The sequence below is a fragment of the Cotesia glomerata genome, linkage group LG4 (genome assembly GCF_020080835.1).
Source record: "Cotesia glomerata isolate CgM1 linkage group LG4, MPM_Cglom_v2.3, whole genome shotgun sequence".
In the NCBI taxonomy this organism is placed as follows: Eukaryota; Metazoa; Arthropoda; class Insecta; order Hymenoptera; family Braconidae; genus Cotesia; species Cotesia glomerata.
The window spans coordinates 12,209,103-12,236,427 of NC_058161.1; the positions used below are offsets into that span (position 1 = coordinate 12,209,103).

Here is a 27,325-nt window from a genome sequence, read left to right on the forward strand (position 1 = left end):
TGTTGTGATCGATCCGCCGAGTTGTTGCAAACGGCATGTTCCAATAAATTTTGCAACTGTCATTCTCAACAACCTGGGGAATATCTCCTGGCAGATAAGGCAGCACCGGTGTCACGTCAATACCGTAGCGGTGACGAAGATAGTAGTACAGTACTCTCAGGGCAGCGTTGTGACGCTGGATATATGCACCTCTCGCCAGCACAGGACATGCTGACAAAAGGTGCATGAGCGTCTCCGGGTGTTGTTTACACATCCTACATGACGTGTCCAGAAGCTGCACCTGGAGCACCTTGCTACGGTATTCTAGAGTGTTAATGACACCATCTTGGCAAGCAAATATGAACCCTTCAGTCTCGGACATCAGGCCAGCTGACTTTAAGAAGGAAAACGTCAGCTGGGTGGACAAGCCATGATCACGCACGTGTTTGAAGAACACGCTGTGCATGGACTTGTCCATCAGTTCGCCTAGGAGTAGTTTTTCCTCGGCGTTCCTGATGGCGCTCTTGAATTCCTCCTTTCGGAGTTCCATAAGAGCGTTTATCTCTCCAAGACCAAGGGTTCTTGCTGCATATATAGCTGCCTTATACAAGAACGACCCCTTATGCGCATTCTCATGTTTATGAACAATTTGCATAAGAAAGTCATCCTCGTCTGCAGTGAAATTGACAACTTCGTGTGTTAAACCCAGGACCAAACGATCATGCAGCCGCTCCAAACTCTGCAGACCTCTCCCACCGATGGACCGGGAGAGGTATAATCTGGCGACTGATGAATTGGGGTGCATGCTCCGGTTCATGTTGATAGTCTTACGGGTTCTGATGTCAAGATCTCGTAGATCCTTTCGGGCCCATTTTAAGACACCGAAAGAGTATAGTAAGACTGGGACAGCGAGCGTGTTAGTAGCGGAGACTTTATTTTTACCGGAAAGTTCGGAGGACCAAATTTTCCGGAGTCTCCTAACATACTCGCTACGGAGAGTTGCTTGGACTTCGGAGACCGCATGCATGCGGTGCTCTTCCATTCCTAGATATCTATACAACTCTCCGGCGTCTAATTGTCTTAAAACGCTCCCATCTACCAACTCGACATCATCACCCGTAACAGAGCACTTACCCCTCGCCAGATGTACGACCGCACACTTGTCCAACCCAAAAGACATTCCAACATCCCGCGTGTACTCTGCTACGATGTTAAGAGCCGCCTGTAGATGATCTTCATCAGCACTATACAGCTTCAGGTCATCCATATAAAGCAGATGGGTAATCGAGTATTTTCGATCACCCGGAGGCCCCACTGAGTACCCACGAGTTTTACGGAGAGCAACAGATATAGGCAGCAGTGAGATGCAAAACAGCAGAGGGCTTAAGGAATCACCTTGGAAGACCCCTCGTTTGTACTCTACAACTCCGGTTATGTGCAATGCGTTTCCACTTCCAATGTGAAAACGCGTTCGCCAAAGCTGCATTGTACGCCGAATGCATTCCACTATTTCAGGATTGACCCCCAGGCATTTGAGGAGATATAAAATCAACTCATGAGAAGTTGAGTCAAATGCCTTGCGATAGTCGATCCAGGCCATTGACAAGTTGCGTTGATAGTAGATCGCATCTTGTGTAACACATCGATCAACTATCAAGTTCTCTTTGCAACCTGACAGGCCTCTTTTGCTGCCACGCTGTTCATATATCTGTTGCCATACAGGTTCTATCTCCTGCAAAATACGGTTGTTTAAAATTTTTGTAAAAATTTTATAAACCGCATTCAAGCAGGTGATAGGCCTGTAATTCTTTGGGTCAGACAAGTCACCTTGGTTTGGTATCAGTACGGTTCGCCCTTCCACGAGCCAGTCTGGAATCGGTTCGTCAGCTCTGATGTACGATGTAAATATACGGGCCAGATGGAGGTGGGTAGAAGTAAACTTCTTCCACCAAAAGACATTTATGCCATCTGGTCCCGGGGCAGCCCAATTTTGCTGCCATTTAGAGCTGAACGAACTTCATTCACACTGACTGCAGGGCTCTCTTCATCAGCATTCTGTCTACGGTGTTCCCGACAGAATGCTTTAAAGTCGTGCAGAGCTGGAGTATTGGCGTTCACGTTTGGTTGATCTCCATACAACTCAGTCCAAAAAGCTTCCACCCGCTCAGGTGTTGGATAATTCCCGGTAACATCGGTCTTTGATGTCAGAAAGCGTGAAGGGCTGGATCGAAACAACGAGTTGTCGACCAACCGCTTCAGCCTTTTCTCTAGTGACTTTTTGGCAGTCACTAGAGCCCGCAATTTATTGAGAGACTCTTCCTTGATGACAAGAAGAGTACTCTTATTCAGTGTGTGATGACGCCACCGAAGTTCAGCAGCAATGCGCCGAATTCGGGGCGTGTATGCTCTTTGAGTTGTTTCAAACTCAATCACACACTGAATGCGGGAGACCTGTTTCCGGGATCTGTCAATTTTGAGTCCAAGTTGTGAGATGCGCTGTCTCAACCTTGCCTCGATCGAGAGACAATGTCTCTCTCTCGGAAAAGCCGAAACTGCTGCACCATACACAACCTGGTTCAAAGTGAGCAGGGTGGAATCCTCCAGGATGTTTGCACGGAGATCTTCATTTACCGCTTCTAGCTGTTGTTGGGAGTAAGTTATCTTTTTAGATATACTTACTTGCCGTCCTATAAAGGGATTGTTGTCATCCAAGGAGGAACGGCGTCGCTCTTGGTGTAATTGCGCCGGAAAGGAAAGTCTATTAGACTGCCTTCTATCCGGCACAAGCGATCTTCTATTACGCCGAAGATAAGCGGCATAATTACGCAGGTGTTTTGGCGTAAAATGCTCTAGCTCCGGATGCATATCACTCCAAAGAGTGTGCATCCGGGCCATATAACCGCTCCCCCCGGCTCGCTACGTTGGTAGCACACCAAGAGGTCGACTCGTAGTTCCTCCGTCCACTTAAAGAAAGTCCTTAAAGCGCCAGGGTCGTCATCGTTCATCGGGTCCGGCGTGCTCCTCCCACCTGATGAATGGTCCTCATCCGAAAAGGACCGGTTGTGGGGAGCACTTCTGAGATTACGCCTTGTTGTAACTCAGTATTTCAATGCAGTGGGTAGTTGGCCCACTGCATCGGCTACGTCGTTCGCCTACAGACCTGGTGTTATGGTCTGCGTTTCCCGCGATGCGCCGCTTGGAGGCCACGTAGCAAGCACCGCAGATGGACTAACAAAAATAATACGCCCGAGATATCCACATTAGGGATATTCGCAGGGGTCAGCTCAACCGTAGTGCAATGGAAGAGCCTCGTCCTGGAGGAACCGCCTTATTGATCACGGTATCCTCTGCGCCAAAAATTTATATTTATGCTATATAGTATTTATATTATACATATATATACACATTATAATATATAATATCATATAACATCATATAATATCATATAACATCATATAATATCATATAACATCATATAATATCATATAACATCATATAACATCATATAATATCATAATATCATATAATATTATAATAATAATAATATTATTATTATTATTATATTATAATATATATTTAACTTACAAGCATGTACGGAATACACTCACATACCATGCTTCTAAAGGTGGACCCTAGGAACTCCGCCGTCCATCTTACGGCATTAAATAAATTATATTTATGCTATATAGTATTTATATTATACATATATATACACATTATAATATATAATATCATATAACATCATATAATATCATATAACATCATATAATATCATATAACATCATATAATATCATATAACATCATATAACATCATATAATATCATAATATCATATAATATTATAATAATAATAATATTATTATTATTATTATATTATAATATATATTTAACTTACAAGCATGTACAAGCATTATTATTATTATTATTATTATTATTATTACTATTATTATTATTATTATTATTATTATTATTAAAAAATGTAGAAATTTTGTTATAAAAACTTTAATAATAATAATAACAAAAATAATTATAAAACTACAAAAATTATTATTATTATTATTATTATTATTATTAAAAAATGTAGAAATTTTATTATAAAAATTTTATTAATAATAATAATAAAAACAATGAAACTCCAAAAATTATTATTATTATTATTATTATTATTATTATTATTAAAGTAGAAATTTTGTTATAAAAACTTTAATAATAATAATAACAAAAATAATTATAAAACTACAAAAATTATTATTATTATTATTATTATTATTATTATTAAATGTAGAAATTTTATTAATAATAATAATAATAATAATAATAATAAAAACAATGAAACTCCAAAAATTATTATTATTATTATTATTATTATTATTATTATTATTGAAGTAGAAATTTTGTTATAAAAACTTTAATAATAATAACAAAAATAATTATATAACTACAAAAATTATTATTATTATTATTATTATTATTATTATTAAAGACAGTAAAAATTTTGATTTAGAAATTTTAATAATAATAATGATAAAACTCCAAAAATTATAATTAATATTATGATTATTTTAGTTGTTTTTGTTATTCTTTTAATTATAACTACTATTACCTAATAATATTTTGTTTTTGTATATATATTTATTATTGTATACTACTGATAGTTTTTTATCATCTTAGAGGGTAATTTTATAGAATTTAAAAAGAAGATGATAGTGATGTTATTGATAATAATGTCTAAAAATAGAATGAAATTTAAAAAAATAATGAATAAATTCATCAGTTATCAGTGTGAGTGAATTTATTTAAACACATATAATAATCAAATGGTATTTTTATTAGTTCAGATTTTTAAATATTTTTTATAGCTGTTTAACTTCAGCTGTTATAATATATATATATATATATATACTTCTTATACAAACTTTTAAAAAATTTTCAATGTAACTGTTACGGTAATTTTTGTTAAAGATAAGCTAAGTTGAAGAATAGAGACCAATTTTATGAAGAAATTCTGGAAAAACTATTTTTAAATGATTAATAAATGTCAATTTGAAGACATCAAAATTTCAGAAAAATTAGACCAATAGATCCGGAAATACCATAAAAGAAATAGGTGCATTGATTTTGAGTGTCAATGCAATAAAAATTGTTATTTATCGCATAAATGACTTTTTAATTCAATTTTTGATTTGATATTACCAACAATTACGGTTAATTATTAAAAACATTGATTTTAAGTGTCAATGCAGTATACAACTATTATTTGTCGTATAAACTCTTTTTATCCTAATATTATTGTCATTTTCCCTTTAAACTAATTAACAGCATTGATTTTGAGTGTCAATGTAGTATAAAATTGTAATTTATAACACAAATACCCTTTTAACTCAAATTTTAACTTGACATTACCAAAAAACAAATTTACTTATTAACAGTATCGATTTTGAGGGTTAATACATTGACTTTAAGTGTCAATGCAGTAAAAAGAAATCATTTATCACAAAACTAATCTTTTAATTCAAATGTTAACTTTATATTATTGGCAACTACTCTTCAAAATCATTAACAGCATTCATTTTGAGCGTCAATGTATTGACTTTGAGTGTCTATGTAATATAAACATTGTAATTTATCATATAAATTCTCTTTCCATTCAAATTTTAATTTTAAATTACCAAAAATTACTCTTACTTATTAACAGCATTGATTATAAGTGTCAATGCATTGACTTTAAGCGTCAATGCAGTAAAAAAATTTATTGGTCTCATAAATACACTTTTGAATCAAATTTTAACTTGATTTTATTAACAATTACCCTTCAAACTAATTAACAGCATTGATTTTTAGTGTCAATGCAGTAAAATAATATAATTTGCCGCATAAATTAATGAACACTTTTAATTCCATTTTCAACTTGATATTATCAAAAAATAATTTTACTTATTAACACCATTGATTTTGAGTTTCAATGCAGTAAAAAAATTATTAGTCTTATAAATACACTTATAATTCAAATTATTACTTGATATTATTTACAATTACTCTTCAAACTGTTTAACAGCACTGCCGATGCAGTAAAAAAATAGAATTTGTCGCATAAATGTCCTTTTAACTTAAATTCTAACTAGATATTATTGACAAATAATTTTACTTATTAGCAGCATTGATTTTGAGGGTTAATGCAGTATAAAAATTTTTATTATCATAAATATACTTTTAATTTAAATTTTACCTCGATTTTATTGACAATTTCTCTTCAAACTAATTAACGACATTGATTTTGAATGTCAATGTATTGATTTTTAGTATCAATACATTGACTTTAAGTGTCAATGCTGTAAAAATCATATTTTGTCGCATAAATATACTTTAAATTCAAATTTTAACTTGATATTAACGGCAATTACTCTTCAAATTAATTAACAGCATTGATTTTGAGGGTCAATACATTGACTTTGAGTGTTAATGCAGTAAAAAAATATTGTTGATCGCTTAATAACACTTTTAATTTAAATTTTAACGATTTTATTTACAATTACTCCTTAAACTAATCAATAGTATTGATTTTGAGTGCCAATGCATTAATTTTGAGTATTAATACAGTATAAAAATTTTTATTATCATAAATACACTTTTAATTTAAATTTTACCTCGATTTTATTGACAATTTCTCTTCAAACTAATTAACAGCATTGATTTTGAGTGTCAATGCGGTAAAATTATTATTTACATAGACACTTTAAATTCAAATTTTAACTTGATATTATTGACAATTACTCTTCAAACCAATTAACGATATTGATTTTGAGTGCACTGATAGAAGGATTTATTTGTATTAAAAAAATATTTGTTAATAGTTAACAAATCATTTATTAGAGACCATTTTTTAGTATCAAACAAATATTTCTTAGTATTTAAAATGATTTGTTTGTATTTAATAAATCAGATATTCATTTATTAAATATTAATAAATCTTTTTAAATACTAAGAAATATTTGTTAAGGACTAAAAAGTGGTCTCTAATAAATGATTTGTTAAATATTAACAAATATTTTTAACTATAAACAAATCCTTCGATCAGTGTGTCAATGCATTAATTTTTAGCGCCAATGCATTGACTTTAATTGTCAATGCAGTAAAAATATAATTATTATATAAATGCACTTTTAGTTCAAATTTTGACTTGATATTATTAAAAAATAATTTTACTTATTAACAGCATTGATATTAAGTGACAATGCATTGATATTAAGTGACAATGCATTGACTTTAAGTGTCAATTCAGTAAAAAAGTTATTATTTACATAAAGACAGTTTCAATTATAATTTTAACTTGATATTATTGACAATTACTTTTCAAAGTAATTATCTGTATTGATTTTGAGTGTCAATACAGTAAAAAAATGTAATTTATTATATAAATGGTCTTTTAATTAAAATTCTAACTTTATATTATTGACAAAAATTTTTACTTATTAATAGCATTGATATTAAGTGTCAATGCATTGACTTTAAGTGTCAATGCATTGAAAAAAAAAAACCCCCGATTAATAATTGAATTAAAAATTCCAACAGATAAAAAATCACTCGACAATATTAAGTCCCGTTTAAAAATAATCCCAAGTTTTAAATAGTCGAAAGATAAGTTTATAAATACCTCAGGATTTAAAGATCCTATTAATATGTAAAAAAAAAAAGAAAGAAAAAAAAATTCACACAAAAGATAGGCTTTAAAATAACTAATAATTGACGTGTGAAAAGTATCTGGCTTACGAAATGTCTATTTGCATAAAATTCTCGACTCTTATCAAATATTCGTTAGTTATGACGCGCTGTTTGGAGTTAATAAAAAAAAATAATTAATAAATGCACGATAGGTCAGATCGGTTGAGGCTAATAAGTGACGAAAGAGAATTAAACGATTATAGAGACTGAGTTTTATGATTTTTTAGGATTTAACAGTAGTAAGAATGTTTTTTTTTAACTATTGCGTACAAGATAAAGAAGATAAAAAGAAAGAAAGTCTAATTGAGATCAATTGCTTGCAAACTCAGCCAAACCCGAGCTATAATGTGTAATTTTTTATGCCAATTGTTCTTTCATGGTCATTTTTTTTTTATTCTATTTTTTTTTACATAAATTAGATATTATAAATTTATAAGCCAGATTTATTATTGAATTACCATAACTTGACGATCTAATAGAAGTTTTATTACAGTTTTATTCTACGGTTAGAGTATTGATCAATTTGTGGCAATAAATTTTAATAATTGTACAAGATAATATAGTTTTAGTTTTTTTTTTCTTTTATTCCGTGACACTGTGACAATTCATTAACTATTTATTGACTCTATATAAGTGATGTCATTAGTGTGTAATTTTTTTTTTACAGATCGATAGTTTTTATTGACAATTATTTTTTATTTTTATATTAAAATTTAATTATTTAATTCAAAATTTATTTAATTTAAGATTTATTAATTGAAAATTTATTAAAATTTAATGTTAGAATTTTTTATTAATAATTTTTGTAATTTTTTTGTTAAAAATTATTTTTATTTTTATATTGAAATTTAATTATTTAATTAAAAAATTTATTTAATTTAAAATTTATTAAAATTTAATGTTAGAATTTTTTATTAATAAATTTTCTAATTAATTATTAAAAATTATTTTTATTTTTATATTAAAATTTAATTATTTAATTTAAGATTTATTAATTTAAAATTTATTTAATATCAAATTTATTAAAATTTAATGTTAGAATTTTTTATTAATAATTTTTGTAATTTTTTTGTTAAAAATTATTTTTATTTTTATATTGGAATTTAATTATTTAATTAAAAAATTTAATTAATTTAAAATTTATTAAAATTTAATGTTAGAATTTTTTATTAATAAATTTTCTAATTAATTATTAAAAATTATTTTTATTTTTATATTGAAATTTAATTATTTAATTTAAAATTTATTAAAATTTTTAATTAATAATTTTTGTAATTTTTTATTGAAAATTATTTTTATTTAAAATTAATTGATGATTTTTTTATAAAAATTTATTGTAATTTCATTTCAGAACTCAATCAGGCACAATTTGTCGCTGCACAACAGATTCATGCGGGTGCAGAACGAAGGAACTGGAAAATCTTCCTGGTGGATGATAAACCCGGACGCCAAGCCTGGAAAGTCGGCGCGTAGAAGGTATGGAAAGGGTAGCGAGGATTGGTGGGGGTTGATTACGTTTTGCAAGTGCATTGACGCTTAGAATCAATGTAAAATTATTAATTCAATATTTCGATTACTTATGTCAATTTATGATATAAAGTTCACTTTAAAATTCAAAGTAAATTGTCTTTTATGCATAAAAAATTTTTTAGGCTACATTGACACTCAAAATCAATGTATACTTTTTTTTTAGTTAATATTTAACTTGTTCTTCATATTTTCCACTAAATGAAGAGTCACAATCCATATTTAGAGTGTCTCTTTTGCATAAAATTTTTTTTAGATTATATTGATACTCAAAATCAATGTAAAATTATTTAAATTCAATATCTCAATCACTTATAGCAATTAATGATGTTAAAAGTTCACTTAAAAACTCAGATTAAATTATTTTTTATACATAAAGTTTTTTTCAACTACATTAACTCTTAAAATCAATGTAAAAATTTTTTTAGTCAATATTTCAATTTTTCGTCTTATTTATGACTGATATAAAGCCATAATTCGTATTCAAGGTGTCTTTTCTACATAAAAATTTACTTTTAAGTTACATTGACACTTAAAATCAATGTAAAACTTTTTTTTTTATTAATATTTCAATTTTACGTAATATTTATCATTTAAACAATATCATTATCCGTATTTTAAGTGTCTTTTCTACATAATATTTTTTATTCAATTACATTGACATTTAAAATCAATGTAAAATTATTTTCTACTCAATATCTTAATTGTTTGTCATAATTATGACTAAAATAAAGTTATATTTTACATTTAGAGTATCTTTTCTATAAAAAAATGTATTTAGACTACATTGATATTCAAAATCAACGTAAAATTTTTTTTTAGTAATTATTCCAATTTTTCGTGATATTTATGATTTATATAAAATTCATAATCCATATTCAGAGTGTGTCTTACTTCTATAAAAAGTTATTTATCCTACATTGACACTCAAAATCAATGTAAAATTATTAAAATTTAATATTTTGATTACTTATATCGATTTATAGTATTAAGTTCACTTGAAAACTCGAATTAAATTATTTTTTATGCACAAAAAATTTTTATAGACTGCATAATCAATGTAAAATAATTTTTTAATCAATATTAAAATTTTAAATATTATTTATCATTAATATAAAATTCATAATTCATATTTAGAGTGTCTTGTCTATATAAAAAAATTTTTAATGCTACATTGACACTAAAAATCAATGCACTAGTTTTTCATCAATATCTCCGGCTCTATCCATCCGATTTTTCTGAAATTTTAATATATTCTTCACACGGACATTTAGAATTATTATAATTATTAATAAAAAATTTCCTATCAAGTATACATCCTATTTTTACTTTCCAATTATGCATGCTGATATTAAATGAATAATTAACATTGAACAATGAATTATGAATTACAAATTACAAATTCCAACAGAGCAACGTCAATGGAAACGAGCAAGTTTGAAAAACGTCGAGGTCGAGTAAAGAAAAAGGTAGAAGCACTTCGGAACGGACTGCAAACCGACGCAGCGACATCTAGCCCGAGTAGCAGTGTAAGCGAAGGTCTTGATTTATTTCCTGAGAGTCCTCTTCACACCAGCAGTTTCCAGCTTTCGCCCGATTTTCGGTACATTATTTTTATTTTTTTTTTTTTTTCAATATGATTTTTTATTTATTTATGAATTATTATTGATAGTCCTAGAGCGTCGAGCAATGCATCGTCAGTAGGACGACTGAGTCCCATTCCGTCGGTTCTTGGCGAGCCTGACTGGACACCTAGCTACGTGTCTTCTTACAGTCCCGAGCAATTAGCTGGTAATCTAGCGGAAGCTATGAAGTTAGAGTCCTATCAAATGTACCAACCCTCGCCTGGAAGCCAGCAGCAGCAGCAGCAACAACAACATCAACAGCAACAACAGCAGCAGCAACAACAACCACCACCGTCTTATTTTGAGGCGCAACAATACTCGAGAAATAACTCAATGCGGTCCGCTGCATCGCCTTACAGTTTACCTGCACAGCCTAATAATCATCATCAACGGTGTTCAATTCATCGCTTGCAAACATGTTCCTGTCAAATGGTAAGTTTTTTATACTGCATTTACACTCAAAATCCATGCACTGTTTTTTTTAAATTTGATTATTGCATTGTCTTTGTTAAACGACTTTTGTTAAATTGGACTGTACTTTCTTAAATATTGATGTTTTTAAAGATATAAGCTCATCCTGATGTTACACTCATCAAGAGCTTTCATTTGAGTACCCACATGCATTTTTGATATATTTTTCATATATACATATATATATATATATATATATATATATATAATATATTTTGAAGATATAAGCTCATCCTGATGTTACACTCATCAAAAGCTTTCATTTGAGTACCCACATGCATTTTTGATATATTTTTCATATATACGTATATATAATATCTATAAATATATAAAATATATGAAAAATTGGTGTGGGTACTCAAATGAAAGGTCTTGATTATTATAATATCAGGATGAGCTTATATCTTTAAAAATGTCAATAGTTCACAAGATACAAGGTCATTTCTTAATTACTGACATTTTTAAAGATATAAGCTCATCCCGATGTTACATTCATCAATACCTTTCATTTGAGTACCCACATCAATTTTTCATATATTTTATATATTTATATATTTATATATATATATGTATATATGAAAAATATATAAAAAATGCATGTGGGTATTCAAATGAAAAGTCTTGATTAGTATAACATCAAGATGAGTTTATATCTTCAAAAATGTCAATAGTTTACAAGATACAAGGTAATTTCTTAATAACTGACATTTTTACAGATATAAACTCATCCCGATGTTACACTCATCAAAAGCTTTCATTTGAGTACCCACATGCATTTTTGATATATTTTTCATATATACATATATGTAATATATATAAATATATAAAATATATGAAAAATTGATGTGGGTACTCAAATGAAAGGTCTCAATGAGTGTAACATCAGGATGAGCTTATATCTTTAAAAATGTTAAGATTTAACGAGATAATAATAATTTTTTTCTGCATTGACACTTAAAATCAATGTAATAATTTTTTTTAAATTGATTAACTATTAAACAGAACACAAGTCCTGTATCGAGTATGTCACCAACGTATCACCAAAATGACTCACGTCCATCATTGTGCGCTCAACAATCAGCAACCCAACCTCAGCAGCAACAACAGCAGCAATTGAAAGAACCTAAGCAAGATCGTAAAGAGCAGCCTCAGTCTTTTCCTTATTTAATGCAGTGTCAGCAGCGATTACAAAACCAAAATCATCAAACAGTATCTGTAAACTCTAGTCCTTCAGCAGCTGTCAATTTTTTAGACGGGTCATCTGATTTATCCTGCTGTAATAATTTAGATTTAAATGCTGCTAGTACAATGATGGGAGAGTTGATGGGGGCTTTAAATAATAGTGCTTTATTAGATGATCTTAATATTAATATTGAGGGTCTTCATGGTGGATTTGACTGTAATGTTGATGAGGTAAAAATTTATTATATTTTTTTTTTTTTATTATTATTAATAATAATAATAATTGTTCCAGGTAATCAAACACGAATTGTCAATGGACGGTACACTGGACTTTAATTTCCAAAACGGTGTAATAGATCCAGCTTTGGATTCGGTGACCGACGACGACATAATCCAAGGAAACGTAATGGGTGCTAACAATACTGTAAATTCGCCAGCACCCGGAACTTCCGCGAGCGGTACCAGCTATGTCACCGCCAATAATCCCACAGCGGCCACGGCGACACCCTCTTGGGTTCACTAACAGTATCAATCAATGTATATTATCATCTTCATCACCATCATCATCTACGACATCAACTTTAGCCATGTTTCTTACAATGCGTACGCTCAACATGGACAATATTTTATGGTCATCTGATAAATACTTAAAACGGATTACACTCAAGTAAGTTATAATTTTTTTAATTATATATATAATTTTGCTTTATTAAACAATGAATTTCATTAAATTGCACTGTACTGTCTTAAATATTGACACTTTTAAAGATATAAGCTCATCCCGATGTTACACTCATCGAGAGCTTTCATTTGAGTACCCACATGCATTTTTGATATATTTTTCATATATACATATATATAATATATATAAATATATAAAATATATGAAAAATTGATGTGGGTACTCAAATGAAAGGTCTCGATTAGTATAATATCAGGATGAGCTTATATCTTTAAAAATGTCAATAGTTCACAAGATACAAGATCATTTCTTAATTACTGGCATTTTTATAGATATAAGCTCATCATGATGTTACGCTCATCAAGAGCTTTCATTTGAGTACCCACATGCATTTTTGATATATTTTTCATATATACATATATATGATATATATAAATATATAAAATATATGAAAAATTGATGTGGGTACTCAAATGAAAGGTATCGATGAGTGTAACATCAGGATGAGCTTATATCTTAAAAAATGTCAATAGCTCACAAGATACGAGGTCATTTCTTAATTACTGGCATTTTTATAGATATAAGCTCATCATGATGTTATACTTATCAAGAGCTTTCATTTGAGTACCCACATCAATTTTTCATATATTTATATATATTATATATATGTATATATGAAAAATATATGAAATATTCATGTGGGTACTCAAATGAAAGGTCTCGATAAGTGTAACATCAAGATGAGCTTATATCTTTAAAAATGTCAATAGTTCTCAAGATCCAAGGTCATTTCTTAATTATTTATCCTGGAGACGAAATTTTTCTTATTCTCTTGATAAAATTTTTTTAACGTTTAATAATTATTAATAATAATAATGAAAATGAAAATGAAGTCTTAGATCAAGTATAAAATTAAAAATAATGTAGAAGTATAAGTCAGTTGTGTAGATGTAGATAGTACAAAAAGCATAAAGTTGTTGAACTAAACAGAGAAGTTTATAATTCTTGTGACGCTTTAGAAAAATAAGATAGACGAGAGGTTGGTAAGTGGCAGTGCAACCGGGGAGCAAAGGAAAGAGCAAGGGTGAAGTTACACTACCATTTTTACTCTTACGGGTTGTAACATTAAGGTAGTACATTGTGGCGCCAGACATGTCTACCCTCATATACACATATTCTCTTAAATATATATATATATATATAGTTGTACTATTGCTGACGCTTTAACTCTTACTACCCCTACAACATACGAAAACTCTCAAACTATTTATTTTTATTATTTTCCTTCTTCTTACTCTTATAAACTTTAATTTCAATCTTATAATCGAAAATTATCTCTGCTTTTTTTTGCTAAATTTAATTTAATTATTATAATTCATTTAATATTTAATAAAAAAAAAGTGATGGAAAAAAATGTAGACTGATAAAAATGAAAATGAAGAAAATTGAGTTGGGAAAATTTAGAAAATTGAATTCTTTTTAAATTATTATAATAGATTCACGGCGAGGATCAGATGTGGTGGTAGTTGGTGAACGTAATTCACGTTTTACCAGTACGGTTAAATCAACCAAATTCAATTTTATAGACTTTACTTTTTAATTTTCGTCTTTTATTAATTCTTGAATAATAATAATGATAAGAATAATTTCCAAGATTTTGTATCAAGTTGTTAATGTTAAAATTAAGGATTTTTTTTTTTAGCAAATTAATAAAGTTTTTCGTGTGCATTGACATTCAAAATCAATGCAAAATTAATTCCAGACAATTATTAGTCACTAATATCTAAATTAATCAATAATATAACTCTATAATTTTAATTAAATAGGTCTTCAAATTAATAATAAGGTTCTTAGACTGTATTGACACTTAAAATTAATGCAAAATTAATTTTAGTCAATAATATCTAAATTAATTATTAATCTAATGCTAGAATTCTAATTAATTAGGTATTTAGATTAATAATGAGTTCTTAGACTACATTGACACTCAAAATTAATTACAGGCAATTATTAGTCTCCAATATCCAAATTAATAATTAATCTAACGCTAGAATTATAAGTAAAAAGGTATTTAGTTTGAAAATGAAGTTTTTAGACTGCATTGACACTCGAAATCAATGCAAAATTAATTACAGGCAATAATATCTAAATTAATCATTAATCTAATGTTAGAGTTCTAATTAATTAGGTCTTTAAATTAATAATGAGGTTCTTAGACTGCATTGACACTCAAAATTAATGCAAAATTAATTCCACACAATTATTAGTCACTAATATCCAAATTAATCGTGAATGTAACGTTAGAATTCTAAGCAAATAGATATTTAGTTTAAAAATGAAGTTTTTAAACTGCATTGACACTCAAAATTAATGCAAAATAAATTCCTGACAATAATTTATAAATTAATCATTAATTTAACGTTAGAATTCTAATTAATTAGGTCTTTAGATTAATAATATGGTGCCTAAACTACATTGACACTCAAAATTAATCCAAAATTAATTCCAGGCAATTATTAGTCACTAATTTCTAAATTAATCATTAATCTAGCGCTAGAATAAAAATTAATTAGATCTTGAGATTGAAAATAAGTTTCTTCGACTGCATTGACACTTAAAATCAATGCAAAATTAATTCCAGGCAATTATTAGTCACTAATATCGTAATTAATCATTAATCTAACGCTAGAATTCTAAGTAAATAGATATTTAGTTTAAAAATGAAGTTTTTAAACTACATTGACGCTCAAAATCAATGCAAAATTAATTCCAGTCAATAATATCTAAATTAATCCTTAATCTAACGCTAGAATTCTAATTAATTCGGTCTTTAGACTACTAATGAGGTTCTTAGACTGCATGGACACTCTAACTCAATGCAAAATTAATTCCGGACGATTAATTAATTAGGTCTTTGGATTACTAATGAGATTTTGAGACTGCATTGACACTCAAAATCAATTCAAAATTAATTCCAGTCAATGGTATCTAAATTAATCATTAATCTAACGCTATAATTTTAATTAGTTTAGCCTTTAGACTAATGAGTTTTTTAGACTGCATCGACACTCAAAATTAATCCACCTAATTAATCTCCCAATCTACCTATCCAATCGCTTTCAAATTACAATATATCCTTCACTAAATCCCCACCACAAATTTTCCGTCGTCAATTAACTAAATATTTACCTTACGCTAACATTTTACGTCAATGATTATCATATTTATCATCCATAATATTTTTATTTTTAATTTCCAACGATTAAACTCACCTACGGCATTGAAAAAAAAACCTCGACATTCAGTTTGTGAGTCATAGAATAAAAAAAAGCCTTGATTATAGATACCGTGACGAAATCTTGGAACAAATATTTAAGAGTTTTGATAACGCACTTCCGGCGTGTAACGTGATGTCACGTGGCTAATATATATATATATATATATATATATATATATATAAATATATAATATTACTTACGAACATGCAGACACTTGTTGCTGCACTGCTATTGTGTTGCTGAATAGGATTACATGGACATAAACAAACGAAACAAAGAAACAACATCCAGCATATAAAGCAGCCAGATGTACAATAGTGGGTTGGAAGGGGGAGTGTTTGGCACCGGCCAACTGTTTAGTATCAGCAGGACACCAAATCGCCTAACTAAACTACATTTTTATCCCCAACTGGAGTCTTTGAGCTAACTTTAAGGGAAGGAAACAAGCAACAAGCTAAAATGCTTTCAATGAGCCAAATCTTGGCTACTTGCCTTTACTTATTATTATTATTATTATTATTATTATTATTATTATTATTATTATTATTATTATTATTATTATTACTTCTCCAGTCTTTTTTATCAATATTAATAGGAATTAATTTTAAAATTGACACCCGGAAAATTTATTAAATTTTTTTTCTATCTGGTTGAATTTATCCGTAACTTTTTTTTTTTTTTACGTCGCGCGAACGTTGATTTCGAGCTGGCGCCCGATGTCTGCTGCAACTAGACGACAGAAACTACGCTGAGAGAGAGTCACTTGAGATATTTTATCGGTAACTCAACGTGAAAATAAAAAAATCGTCAATTCGAATTTTTTTTAGGTCAAATGCTTAATTTTTATTAAATAAAATTATTTATTTAAAAAAAATATCAGATTTGACCTGAAAGGTTGAAAAGTAACAAAAAAGAAAAAAAAATTTAGTTCTAAAAATCGCCGTTAGGTGGAAAAGTGGCGCTGTTTCTTCTCGCTTGCAGAAATAAATTTCCTGGGTATATATTAATATTTTTTTAAGTCACAATTTCAATTTATGTTATCAATAACAAGAAAAAAATTTTTTAGTAAAAATTGGGACATTAATTATTAAAAGTACCAATTGAAAGCTTCAAATTTATGAATTTTTGCAGTGAAATAGGTCATAGGTACTCTGAAGTATCCAAATATAATTTTAAAAATTTAAGTTTCAAAAATCGCCGCTAGGCGGAAAAGTGGCGCTGTTCTCTCTCGCTTGCAGAAATAAATTTCCAGGGTATATATTAACATTTTTTTGGTCAAAATTTTAATCTATATTATTAATGACAGAAAAAAATTCTTGATTAGAAATCAGGATATTAATTATTAAAAATACTAATTAAAAGTTCTAAAATTATAAATTTTTGTTGTGAAATAGGTCGCAGATACTTTGAAGTATCTAAAAATAATTTTAAAAATTTTTAGTTTCAAAAATCACCGCTAGGATAAAAAGTGGGGCTGTTTCTTCTTGCTCGTATAAATAAATTACCAGGATATATATATATAACTCAATAAAAAAAAAGTAGAAAGTATTATTAGATAAAATAAGTAAATTATGAAGAATTTTGTCGTCTCTAGAACAGTAGCAGTAAAGTTGGCGCCGATTACCTAAATTACATTAACCCTCTAACTTAATATTATCATCATAGAGAGGGTGAGTGTAAGAATAGCTGACTAGAGAATTTAAAAAGTTTATTTTCATTCTTAGTTCTCTTGACTTAATATGTATTAACAAGTGATGTGTACCATCTAGCTCCCATAAATTTCTCAGCTCAGTGGCATCACTCCAATTATTTAATTCCTTCTACTTCCATTTACTAAATCTTTCTCAATACAATTATCCCTTCTTCTTTTTTGTCCCCTGACTTATAAAGACAATTCATATCACTAACAGTAATATGAGAACAAATTTTTTTTATTTACTTTTGAATTCAATAATAATAATAAATTGTAAAAATAATGTATCTTTAATAATTAATATCCTAATTTTTAATTAAGAATTTTTTTTTCTTATCATTGATAGCAAAGATTAAAAATTTGTTCAAAAAAATGTTAATATATACCCTGGAAATTTATTTCTGCAAGCGAGAAGGAACAGCGCCACTTTTTAGCCTAGCGGTGATTTTTAGAACTAAATTTTTAAAATTTATTTTTAGATACTTTAAAGTATCTGCGACCTATTTCACAAAAAAATTTATAATTTCGAAGCTTATAATTAGTATTTTTAATAATTGATATTCCAATTTATAATTAAGAATTTTTTATTTGTGTTATTGATAGCAAAAATTAAATTAATGACTAAAAAAATGTTAATATATACCCTGGAAATTAATTTCTACAAGCGAGAAGGAACAGCGTCACTTTTCCACCTAGCGGTGAAATTTAGAACTAATTTTTTTTTTTTTTTTTTTTCTCTCTTAAATAATAATAAAGTGATGATAATAAATTGTAAAATTAATGTTTCTTAGCATACACGGCTCATTACTCAAAAGTTAATCACTAATTACCCTTAACGAAAGCTGTACATAACTCCCGACTCTATTTCAAACCGAAAAACCAAAAAAAAAAAAAAAGGAAGAAAGCAAGTCTCGAAGATATGATAAAATTGATAGCATTTGGGAATTAGTGCGCGACTGTTATAACTCATTCATGGGTAGTTAACACGAGATTGAAATTCTTTTCAGCGGTTTGCGCATTACAAATGGCAAGTTGTAAACTTTTTGCGGCCGACTAACCACCCCCACCGAAAATCTTTACTGCCCCCTCTCCATAATCTTCTTCGAAATAGATAAAATTGAAAAGTAGATGGCGATATAAATAACAAAAAAAGGATAAAGTTTAATATAAAATAAGAATAAAGAATAAAGTGGTGGTGGTAGTTTTATAAAGTCAGTATCACGAATCAAGAAGAGTGTAAGAGCGGTACTAGCCGAGAAAACTACCCTTGGAAGAGAACGAAGCAAACCAAGTGGAAGAATATGCGGCTGGAAGAAAGACCGCCCGTCCAATATTTCAAGTTCCTCGACGATCCTCGGCATCCGCGATCTTCACAAGGAGACTGTGAGCGACCACTTGAAATATCTTGTCGCCAGTGGAGAAACTTTCAGACTCTGCTCGGGTTGCTCTGGTTGAAACATGCTGACGTAACTATAAAGATACCCGGAGCCACTGACTACTACAACCCTCAAATAGAAAATCTCACTACATTCTACATTGATACATACTCACTGATCTATCTAAACTATCCATCTTTTATTTTATATATTTTATATATTATATATAGTTTAACTACTAACCGTCTATCTACCGTCTAGTTTTGCGTTCTAATGTTCTACCTTATCCGGTGCCCCGTTCATCTTTATTTGATAACCATTTACAATTTTATGGATGCTTGCTCTTCTTATCTAATTTTTTTTTCGAGAAAAAGAAGGGTGCAAGGCTAATTTTATAAGATTTTTTGAATTTTTATAGGAAATTTTTATGCAGAAAACAGCCTATAAATATGGATTCTAATTTTATTTAAATGATTAATATGACGATAAAATGAAAAATTGACTTAACAAATGATTTTACATTGATTTCCAGTGCAAGGTTAATTTTTTACGATTTTTATAGGAAATTTTTATGCAGAAAAAAGACTATAAATATGAATTCTAATTTTATTTAAATGATTAATATTACGAAAAACTGAAAAATTAACTTAAAAAATAATTTTACATTGATTTTGAGTGCTAATGTAGCATAAAAAATTTTTTAATACAAGAAAGACACTCTAAATATGAATTATTACTTGATATTGATGATAAAATGGAAATATTGAATAAAAAAATAATTTTACATTGATTTTCAGTGCCAATGAAGTCTAAAAAAAATTTTTATACAGAAAAGACACTCTTAATATGGATAATGTTTTTATTTGAATAATAAATATAACGTTAAATTGAAATATTGATTAGAAAAAAAATTTTTTTACAGTGATCTTAAGTGTCGAGGTCTAAAAAATTTGTTTTATGTAAAAAAGACGATTTAATCTAAATTTTAAAAAGAACTTAATATCGTAAATTGATATAAATTATTGAAATATTTAATTTCAATAATTGTATATTGATTATGAGCGTCAATGCAGTCTCAAAAAATTCTTTATACAAAAAAGACACTAAGTATAAAGTATGTATTTATTATTGGTGATAAACATGACATAAAATTTTGTGTCAATTATAAGAATTAATTAAAATAAAAAAAGTGATTTTAAAAGTGTTGATAAAAATTAAGTGCATTGATTTTGGGAGTCAATGCAGTAAAATAACTATTATTTAACGCGATGCTGAGGGCACAAAAATTAAAAAAATAGATAAAGAATATTAAAAAAAAATACGGCATTGATTTTGAATGTCAAAATTATACTTTTGCTGCATTGGCGCTCAAAATCAATGTAGCATTATTTTTTAACGATTTTACTTAAAAAATTTGCAATTTGTAGCAAATATGCAGCACTTTCATTAAAAATCAATGCAATTTATTGCATTGACTCTCAAAAGCAATATAATTTAATTTTTTTAAGAATTACCATTTAATTATTTAATGGTATTTTACCACATTGATACTGGAGGCCAATGTATTTTATTACATTGACGCTCAAAATCAAAATAGCATTATTTTTAAACTATTATTTTAGTTAATTTAATTAAAAGTTTGTCATTTTTAGAATTTATAGCAAATATGATGCATTGTCATTAAAAATCAATGTAATTTATTGCATTGACATTCAAAATCAATGTAACATACTTTTGAACTAATTGAATTAATTTGAAAAATTATAATGTAATTATTTAATGATATTGCACTACATTAATACTCAATGTCAATGTATTTTATTACATTGACGCTCAAAAGCAATGTAGCATTCTTTTTAAACTATTTAATAGTTAATTTAATTAAAAATTTTCTATTTATAGACTTTATATCAAATATGCTGCATTGCCATTGAAAATCAATGTAGAATTATTTTTAAACTGTTATTTTAGTTAATTTAATTAAAACATTTGCCATTTTTAGAATTTATAGCAAACATGATACATTGCCATTAAAAATCAATGTAATTTATTGCATTGACATTCAAAATCAATGTAACATACTTTTGAACTAATTGAATTAATTTGAAAAATTATAATGTAATTATCTAATGATATTGCACTACATTAATACTCAATGTCAATGTATTTTATTACATTGACGCTCAAAAGCAATGTATCATTAGTTTTAAACAATTATTTTAATTAATTTAATTAAAAAATTTGCCATTTTTAGAATTTATAGCAAACATGATACATTACTATTAAAAATCAATGTAATTTATTGCATTGACGTTCAAAATCAATGTAACATACTTTTGAACTAATTGAATTAATTTGAAAAATTATAATGTAATTATTTAATGACATTGTACTACATTAATACTCAATGTCAATGTATTTTATTACATTGACGCTCAAAAGCAATGTATCATTATTTTTAAACAATTATTTTAATTAATTTAAATACAAAATTTGCAATTTATAGGCTTTATATCAAATACGCTGCATTGCCATTGAAAATCAATGTAATTTATTGCATTGACATTCAAAATCAATGTAACATACTTTTGAACTAATTGAATTTATTTGAAAAATTATAATGTAATTATCTAATGATATTGCACTACATTAATACTCAATGTCAATGTATTTTATTACATTGACGCTCAAAAGCAATGTATCATTATTTTTAAACAATTATTCTAATTAATTTAATTGAAAAATTTGCCATTTTTAGAATTTATAGCAAACATGATACATTACTATTAAAAATCAATGTAATTTATTGCATTGACGTTCAAAATCAATGTAACATACTTTTGAACTAATTGAATTAATTTGAAAAATTATAATGTAATTATTTAATGACATTGTACTACATTAATACTCAATGTCAATGTATTTTATTACATTGACGCTCAAAAGCAATGTATCATTATTTTTAAACAATTATTTTAATTAATTTAAATACAAAATTTGCAATTTATAGGCTTTATATCAAATACGCTGCATTGCCATTGAAAATCAATGTAATTTATTGCATTGACATTCAAAATCAATGTAACATACTTTTGAACTAATTGAATTTATTTGAAAAATTATAATGTAATTATCTAATGATATTGCACTACATTAATACTCAATGTCAATGTATTTTATTACATTGACGCTCAAAAGCAATGTATCATTATTTTTAAACAATTATTCTAATTAATTTAATTGAAAAATTTGCCATTTTTAGAATTTATAGCAAACATGATACATTACTATTAAAAATCAATGTAATTTATTGCATTGACGTTCAAAATCAATGTAACATACTTTTGAACTAATTGAATTAATTTGAAAAATTATAATGTAATTATTTAATGACATTGTACTACATTAATACTCAATGTCAATGTATTTTATTACATTGACGCTCAAAAGCAATGTATCATTATTTTTAAACAATTATTTTAATTAATTTAAATACAAAATTTGCAATTTATAGGCTTTATATCAAATACGCTGCATTGCCATTGAAAATCAATGTAATTTATTGCATTGACATTCAAAATCAATGTAACATACTTTTGAACTAATTGAATTTATTTGAAAAATTATAATGTAATTATCTAATGATATTGCACTACATTAATACTCAATGTCAATGTATTTTATTACATTGACGCTCAAAAGCAATGTATCATTATTTTTAAACAATTATTCTAATTAATTTAATTGAAAAATTTGCCATTTTTAGAATTTATAGCAAACATGATACATTACTATTAAAAATCAATGTAATTTATTGCATTGACGTTCAAAATCAATGTAACATACTTTTGAACTAATTGAATTAATTTGAAAAATTATAATGTAATTATTTAATGACATTGTACTACATTAATACTCAATGTCAATGTATTTTATTACATTGACGCTCAAAAGCAATGTATCATTATTTTTAAACAATTATTTTAATTAATTTAAATACAAAATTTGCAATTTATAGGCTTTATATCAAATACGCTGCATTGCCATTGAAAATCAATGTAATTTATTGCATTGACATTCAAAATCAATGTAACATACTTTTGAACTAATTGAATTTATTTGAAAAATTATAATGTAATTATCTAATGATATTGCACTACATTAATACTCAATGTCAATGTATTTTATTACATTGACGCTCAAAAGCAATGTATCATTATTTTTAAACAATTATTCTAATTAATTTAATTGAAAAATTTGCCATTTTTAGAATTTATAGCAATCATGATACATTACTATTAAAAATCAATGTAATTTATTGCATTGACGTTCAAAATCAATGTAACATACTTTTGAACTAATTGAATTAATTTGAAAAATTATAATGTAATTATTTAATGACATTGTACTACATTAATACTCAATGTCAATGTATTTTATTACATTGACGCTCAAAAGCAATGTATCATTATTTTTAAACAATTATTTTAATTAATTTAAATACAAAATTTGCAATTTATAGGCTTTATATCCAAATACGCTGCATTGCCATTGAAAATCAATGTAATTTATTGCATTGACATTCAAAATCAATGTAACATACTTTTGAACTAATTGAATTTATTTGAAAAATTATAATGTAATTATCTAATGATATTGCACTACATTAATACTCAATGTCAATGTATTTTATTACATTGACGCTCAAAAGCAATGTATCATTATTTTTAAACAATTATTCTAATTAATTTAATTGAAAAATTTGCCATTTTTAGAATTTATAGCAAACATGATACATTACTATTAAAAATCAATGTAATTTATTGCATTGACGTTCAAAATCAATGTAACATACTTTTGAACTAATTGAATTAATTTGAAAAATTAGAATGTAATTATCTAATGATATTGCACTACATTAATACTCAATGTCAATGTATTTTATTACATTGACGCTCAAAAGCAATGTATCATTATTTATAAACAATTATTTTAATTAATTTAAATACAAAATTTGCAATTTATAGGCTTTATATCAAATACGCTGCATTGCCATTGAAAATCAATGTAATTTATTGCATTGGCGCTCAAAATCAATGTAATAAAATTCTGACCTAATTAAATTAATTCGAAAAATTATATTTGAATTATTTAATGATATTTTACTACATTGTCTAGTATATTTTACACATTGACACGTGTTATAAATGAATTTCTTTGCATTGAAGCTCAAAATCAATGCATTTAATTGCATTGACACTCAAAATTTTAATAATAAAAAATTTTAATAATAATTAATTATTATTTTAATTTTTATTTTAATAATTAATAATTAATTATTTAATAATTTTATTAATAAAATTTTAATAATAAAAAATTTTAATAATAATAATATATTGATACGATATCACCGAACAGTATAGTGTCACTTGTCGAAAATCAGATGAACAGGCGACCAAAGTAAGGACTGGGAGGGATCAGGAGGGATGAGGAGGCTCGTTGGCGCCGGAAAGACGCGCCACGGCGCCACGTGCAGACCATCCCCCTTCTCTCGCGCTTTTACTTCTCGGACACCCCATTCACCCTCAACACTATTTCTCTCTTTCTCTCTTGAAATATATTTTTAAAATATTCTATTTTCAATAATTTAGATTTTTATTCGAAAAAATTTACTAAAAAATTCAACGTCAATAATTTATCAGAATTTTTTTTTTTTATTTTATTGTACAATTTTTAGATTGAAAAAAATTTTTATAAATATATTAGTGTGCCAAGTGTCGGAACTAAATTGGTTATAAAAAAAAAAAAAAAAATTCTTTTACTAAAACAAAATCGGAGAAAGAAAAATGGGATAACAAATGAAATATCCAAACGATATTTGTTCAATTTACATTTTTTTTACTGTCCTCTAGAACCATAAATAAATGACAATGAAAAATAGTTAGAAGTTTTGACTAATAAAACAATCAATTGAAAAAAAATTTGGGTTAGATTTTTTTAAATATAACTTTAAAAGTTTTTTTATAAGAAAAATATTAATAACTAGCAATCTTGCAGTCACTATTTAACTAACGTGACTTGTGAACTATAAATAAAATTTTGCTTTATTCAATGATTTTTGTTAAATTGAACTGTACTTTCTTAAATATTGACATTTTTAAAGATATAAGCTCATCCTGATGTTACACTCATCGAGAGCTTTCATTTGAGTACCCACATGCATTTTTTATATATTTTTCATATATACATATATATAGTATATATAAATATATAAAATATATGAAAAATTGATGTCGGTACTCAAATGAAAGGTCTTGATGATTGTAATGTCAGGGTGAGCTTATATCTTAAAAAATGTCAATAATCTAGAAATTATATTGTATTTTATCAACTTATGATATTTTTAAAGATATAAACTCATCATGATGTTACACTCATCAAGAGCTTTCATTTGAGTACCCACATGAATTTTTGATATATTTTTCATATATACATATATATAATATATATAAATATATAAAATATATGAAAAATTGATGTAGGTACTCAAATGAAAGGTCTCGATGAGTGTAACATCAGGATGAGCTTATATTTTTAAAAATGTCAATAGTTCACAAGATACAGGCTCATTTATTAATTATATAATATATATTTCAAAAATATAAGCTCATCCCGATGTTACACTCGTCAAGAGCTTTCATTTGAGTACCCACATGACTTTTTCATATATTTTTCATATATACATATATATAATATATATAAATATATAAAATATATGAAAAATTGATGTGGGTACTCAAATGAAAGGTCTTGATGATTGTGATGTCAGGGTGAGCTTATATCTTAAAAAATGTTAATAATCTAGAAATTATATTGTATTTTATCAACTGATGATATTTTTAAAGATATAAACTCATCATGATGTTACACTCATCAAGAGCTTTCATTTGAGTACCCACATGAATTTTTGATATATTTTTCATATATACATATATATAATATATATAAATATATAAAATATATGAAAAATTGATGTGGGTACTCAAATGAAAGGTCTTGATGATTGTGATGTCAGGGTGAGCTTATATCTTAAAAAATTTTAATAATCTAGAAATTATATTGTATTTTATCAACTGATGATATTTTTAAAGATATAAACTCATCATGATGTTACACTCATCGAGAGCTTTCATTTGAGTACCCACATGAATTTTTGATATATTTTTCATATATACATATATATAATATATATATAAATATATAAAATATATGAAAAATTGATGTATGTACTCAAATAAAAGGTCTCGATGAGTGTAACATCATGATGAGCTTATATTTTTAAAAATGTCAACAGTTCACAAGATACAGGCTCATTTATTAATTATATAATATATATTTCAAAAATATAAGCACATCCCGATGTTACACTCGTCAAGAGCTTTCATTTGAGTACCCACATGATATTTTCATATATACATATATATATAATATATATAAATATATAAAATATATAAAAAATTGATGTGGGTACTCAAATGAAAGGTCTCGATGAGTGTAATGTCAAGATGAGTTTATATCTTAAAAAATGTCAATATTTCACAAGATACAAGGTCATTTTTTAATTATATAATATATATTTTAAAAATATAAGCTCATCCCGATGTTATACTCATCAAGAGCTTTCATTTGAGTACCCACATGAATTTTTGATATATTTTTCACATATACATATATATATAATATATATAAATATATAAAATATATGAAAAATTGATGTGGGTATTCAAATGAAA

General features: G+C 27.1%; 1 protein-coding gene and 1 non-coding gene across 4 annotated transcripts in view; one reads left to right on the top strand and one right to left on the bottom strand.

Annotated features, from left to right (window-relative positions):
• The window catches only part of LOC123263526 (forkhead box protein O-like), a 40,343-nt gene that overhangs the window by 12,843 nt on the left and 175 nt on the right, over positions 1-27,325 (top strand). For all 3 annotated transcript variants that reach the window (XM_044726373.1, XM_044726371.1, XM_044726372.1), the window contains exons 3-7: positions 9,050-9,174; positions 10,637-10,828; positions 10,898-11,282; positions 12,324-12,734; positions 12,796-13,170. In XM_044726373.1, the coding sequence (XP_044582308.1) occupies positions 9,050-9,174; positions 10,637-10,828; positions 10,898-11,282; positions 12,324-12,734; positions 12,796-13,026 (1,344 nt within the window). In that variant the 3' untranslated portion in view covers positions 13,027-13,170. The remainder of the gene's footprint in view (positions 1-9,049; positions 9,175-10,636; positions 10,829-10,897; positions 11,283-12,323; positions 12,735-12,795; positions 13,171-27,325) is intronic.
• On the bottom strand, positions 3,182-3,343 carry LOC123264487. The gene has a single exon (XR_006509353.1). It is a non-coding gene; the product is annotated as a U1 spliceosomal RNA (small nuclear RNA).